This window comes from Elephantulus edwardii, unplaced genomic scaffold, assembly GCF_000299155.1.
Source record: "Elephantulus edwardii isolate Elephantulus edwardi_28Jun2011 unplaced genomic scaffold, EleEdw1.0 scaffold00196, whole genome shotgun sequence".
Taxonomy (NCBI): domain Eukaryota; kingdom Metazoa; phylum Chordata; class Mammalia; order Macroscelidea; family Macroscelididae; genus Elephantulus; species Elephantulus edwardii.
In genome coordinates, this window is record NW_006399946.1 from 5,763,978 (window position 1) to 5,769,288 (window position 5,311).

At 37.5% G+C, this 5,311-nt stretch overlaps 1 protein-coding gene across 1 annotated transcript in view; it reads right to left on the reverse strand.

Annotated features, from left to right (window-relative positions):
* The window catches only part of LOC102861267 (protein spire homolog 1-like), a 508,352-nt gene that overhangs the window by 252,512 nt on the left and 250,529 nt on the right, over positions 1 to 5,311 (reverse strand). Inside the window, 1 exon segment of the mRNA XM_006897017.1 lies at positions 2,067 to 2,141. Coding sequence (XP_006897079.1) covers positions 2,067 to 2,141 — 75 coding nt within the window.

Consider the following 5,311-nt stretch of genomic DNA (forward strand, 5'->3'; position numbering starts at 1 on the left):
ATATCACATGCAAAAAAGATTCTTCTGAAGATTATCCAAAAATGACTGGAACATCACATCAATAGAGAACTGCCTGAAGTGCAGGCTGGATTTAGAAGAGGCCATGGTACTAGGGATATTATAGTTAATGTTAGATGGATCTACCAGAAGAATGTCCATCTGTGCTTCGTTGACTATGCAAAGGCTTTTGACTGTGTGGGTCACAACAAGCTATGGCTGACTCTGAGAAGAATGGGAATCCCAGAACATTTGATTGTGCTAATGCGAAACCTATACTTGGACCAAGAGGCAGTCGTCAGAACAGAGCAAGGAGATACTACATGGTTCAAAATCAAGAAGGGGTTCCGTCAGGGATATATTTTGTCTCCATACCTTTTCAATTTGTCTGCAGAACAGATCATCTGAGATGCTGGGCTGTATGAGGAGAAATGTGGCATCAGGATTGGTGGAAGAACCATCAGCAACCTGCCTTATATGGATGACACAATCTTGCTTACTGAAACTGAAGAGGGCCTGAAGCGCTTGCTGCAGAAGGTCAAGGACTGCAGTCTTCAATGTGGATTGAAGCTCAACATCAAGAAAACAAAGATTCTCACCAATTGGCAGCATCATTGTGGATGGTGAACAGAATGAGACAGTTAACCGTTTTAGTTTACTTGGTTCCACAGTCAACACTCTTGGTAAAAGCAGTCAGGAAATTAGGAGACAAACTGCATTGGGAAAGTAAGCTGTGAGGGACCTCTCAAGAGTATTGTAGAACGATGACATTAGGCTGGAGACTAAGGTGCGCCTGATCCACGCTATAGTCTTCGCAATTACGTGCTATGCATCAGAGAGTTGGACAGTAAATAGGGATGACAGAAAGAGAATTGATGCCTTTGCGCTGTGGTGCTGTAGAAAGGTGTTGAATATACTGCTAGGAGAGCAAACAGGTTTGTCCTAGAGAGGGTGAAGCTGGAGTGTTCCTTGGAGTCAAGGATTCTGAAGCTAGACAGGTTACTGTAACATTTTGTAACTAAAGTCTAGTCTGATCCTTTCAGAATCAGGGACCAGAATCCTATATTGAGAACCCAGTCTGCCATCTCTGAGATTCTAGCTTAGTGAGGCAGGAACAAGGCAAGAAGAAAACAAAAATGCAACAAAGCTTTTGTCTTGGCTTGTTTTTAATTTGACTTAACATTTATTTGATGATAGTAAAATTTTGACTGTTCTCCAGAACATTGAAAAAGCTAGTTCCATAAATTTCTGGTAATTTTTCTGCTGTTTCTGTGGAGCAAAAGGAATTTGGAGCTGTCTGCTTTCCTGACTTTGTGATGCCACAGACATTCTCAGAGGCCTTTGTGCACTCCAGTAGCCTAGTCTACAGCAAGGTACACTATTAATCCAAAGCCCACACCTCTTTGATGGGTAGAATTCATAATTGCTCCACAGCAGGAAGATGGGCAGTCTCCTCTTAGGTGATTCACAGCCTCCAACAAACTCATTAAGGGTCAGCTTTGAGTTAGTTCCAACTTGACAGCATTACAGTGAGTTGAAAACAAAATCAGAAAGGTTTGTGTATGTGTGTGTGTGAAAGAGGAATAATATTTCTCTGAATGTAAGATTAAGCAATCAAATTTATGTATAGGCAGACAATGGGTTATAACAAACTCATAGTTACAAAACAACCTCCATGATGTCTATTAAGTTAAAAATTCAAAGAAAATATAGTGACTCATAATGATAAGCAAATGTTATTTTGTGAAAAGCATCAAAACATTATTATTACTGTATTATTATTATTTTAAAGTTGTTTTAGTGTATTAGGAACAATTTCTTTATTGTTTTTATTGTGTACAGAAAGGTACAGTATATGCTTAGACTATTTTTACTTATATACAAATTCAACTTAAAAATAGATTCAGAAATATAATTCATTCATAATCTGAGTACTGCCTGCTATACAGATTTACATTACAGATCCTAATTGTGCCTCATTCTGGCTAGTATATTATTGTTATATACATGTATATTCGTATAACTTCTTAAAAAGCTGCACAGAACTGAAAACATTTAATAGTGTTTACCCAGTCAGCATTTTTCAATTCATCCAGGTCTGTGTTAGGTTCAGTCTTTTCCATTTCTTGAATCTTCTTTAGATTCTATCAGTTAAAATAAAGAAAAAATAGTTAGACATTTTATTAAGATACCTTCTCAAATTTCTTAGCAGATCTCTTCAGGTAAAATAAAAAGTGCAAGTAAAGAAGATAGAACAGAGATTACTCTTCTATAAATTTTAAAGTCAATAATAAACTATGAAGTTCTCTAGAATAGATTGAAAGTCCTAATCCTGCTTGCCTTATAGATTGTATAGGTTGAACCTTCAGTTTCAAAACCAATTTATGATTTCTTTCATGGTTTATCAATTCATTAATTCGTTAAGTAAAATCTTCACAAGTGGGCCAATAAGTTATCATGCTAGATGCAAAATAAATAATTAAGTTGTCAAAGTTTTGATTTTGTTTGGACCAATAGTCAATACCAATGAGAGCAACTTTTAAGAAATGAAGATGCTGCTGAAGCCTGGTGTACGCTGGGGAACTGCTGGCTGATGCTAAGTGCACACTGGGGAGCTGCTTTCTGATGCCACACACATTCACTAGAGAACTGCTGACACATGCACCAGGGAGTGTGACATGCAAGGGTAAGCAGGAAATCTGGAATAATAATGACTGTAGACAGGAACTCCAGTTCCAATACTGCCAGTCTGCACCCAGAACACTGCTCCCAACAGACACCAGGAGCAACTCAGGAACTTGAGTGAGGTACTTTGCGGGGGGGGGGAAGGGGTGTCAGGGATGTTTGGCCAGATCACGTTGGACCCTTTAAGCTCAATCAGAAGGTAGTGAGACAGCTGGAGCTCGTTCTTAAAGGGAAAACTTGGTTTTCTAATCAGTTCTCTGTGCACTGTGTTGTGTTTCCTCACATCCAATCAATCAACTGCCTTTAGGCCAGAGCACTTGGGCTACTCTAGATGAGGAAATTGTGTGACAGAGGAGGCTGCTTGCACAGGCCTTTTCTCTATTAAACGGAGAGAAATCCAGACAGGGTAGCTGTCCTATCCTCTTCTGGAGTGGTGACTTCAGATAAAAAACCTGCTAACACCTCAGACATGAAAAACTCTACCACAGCAATGTCATGTAGAAAGCAGGCCACCATATCCACTACACAAGCCCTAAGCAAGATGCCACCCCCCTAAAAAAGACATGGTATCAATGGATTAAGAAAAGAGCAAAAGTCAGATAAAATAGTATGACACAAAATTTAAAAGAACAATAATTGAGTATATTCAATAGATGAAAGAGAAACTTGAAGAATTACAGAACACTGAAGCAAAAACCAGAAGGAGCTTAAAAAAAATCCAAATTAATGCACATAAAATAAACAATGCTTTAGAGACTCTGTAAAAACAAGGAACAACAATCTAAAATATGAGGAGCAATGTTTCAGATGCTGTCAAGACGAGGAAGGCTCACATGAACAGGGCTGAAGCAATAGAACAAAGAACCATTGAGAGAGAAGATAGAATTGTCACCACTGACCTGCTATAGCAAAAAGCAAAATCAATAAGGAAGTAAAAAGACTAAAACCTAAGAATAATGTGGGACACCATCAAGAGAAATAACATGCACATCATCAGAATCCCAGAACAGGAAGAAGCAAATAAAAGCACTGAAAAAGTTCTTGAAGAATTACTAGAAGAAAATTTCCCAGGTATAATGAAAAATGAGAGAATCTATATTCAAGAAGCTGAGAGAACACCATATAGAATAGACACCAAAAGAAAAACCCCTGGCATATAATAGTCAAATTTGCCAGAAGCAAAGATAAAGAGAGAATTTTGAAAGCAGCAAGGGAGAAATAAAGAGTAACCTAGGAGGGAAAGCAAATAAGATTAAGTGCCAATTTCTCAGTAGAAATCATGTGAGCAAGAAAACAAAAAAATGACATATATCAAACACTCAAAGAACACAACTGTCAACCAAGAATATTATACCCAGCAAAATTGTCCATCAAATATGAAGAAGAGATCAAGATATTCCCAGAAAAACAGAACATAAGGGAATTTGTAAAAACAAGACAAGTATTGCTGGAAACACCGAGGGATATCCTTCTTACAGACGTGCCACAGAAAGCAGGATAGGCCAAAGTAACTAGCAACACCACCAAAAAGAACTCAACAAAATTACAGCAATGAAATCTTGCCTCTCAATAATCACACTGAATGTAAATGCTTTAAATGTATCACTGAAAAGAAAAACAGTAGCAGATTGGATAAAAACACAAAACCAACCAATATGCTGTCTAAAAGAGACTCACCTCAAAAATGAAGACAAAGAAAGGATATGGGTGGAAAATAACCAAGCAAATGGCAACTAGGAAAAAGCAGGAGTAGAAATATTAATCTCTGACAACATAAATTTCAATGCAAAAAAATTATCACAAAGGACAAGGAAGGTCACTATATAATGCTTAAAGTGTCAATAGAACATGAAGACATAACAATAATAAATATCTATGCACCAGATGAAAGATATGTGAAATTATAAAATAAATATTAATAAAACTAAAAAAAGAAATAGACAACAATACAACACTCTCAAGAAAAGATAGAATTACGAGAAAGAAACTCAAGAGAGATGCTGAAGAATTAAACAACACAATAAACCAACTTGACCTCATAGATATTTCTAGGCTAATGTACCTCCAAAAAACTCAGTATACCTTCTTTTCTAATGTGCATGGAACATTCTTCAAAATAGATCACATTTTAAGCATCAGTAAATTAAAAAACATAGAAATAAAACAAAGCATCTTCTCAAACAAAAAATGCTACAAAATTAGAAATTAATAATAAGAGGATAAAGGAGAAAATAATCATACATTTGGAAGCTGAATAACACCTTGCTTGAACACGAGTAGGTATTGTTGTTGTTGTTATGTGCCGTCGCGTAGTTTCCGAATCATAGCGAGCCTATGTACAACAGCCTTAAACCGTGCTCTATCCTGTGCCAATCTCATTGCCTCTGACACACCCATCCCGATTACCCCAGTCAATCAATCAATCCACCTCATAGAGGGTCTTCCCCTCATGCACTGTCCCTCTCCTCTACCCAGCTTGATGTCCCTCTGTAAATACCTGTCTCTCCTTACAACACGTCCAAAGTATGTCAGGCAAAGCCCCAGAATCCTTGCCTCCAAGGAGCAGCCTGGTTTAATCCTCTCTACGATGAATCTGTTTGTTTTCTTGGCAGTCCATGGTACATTCAAT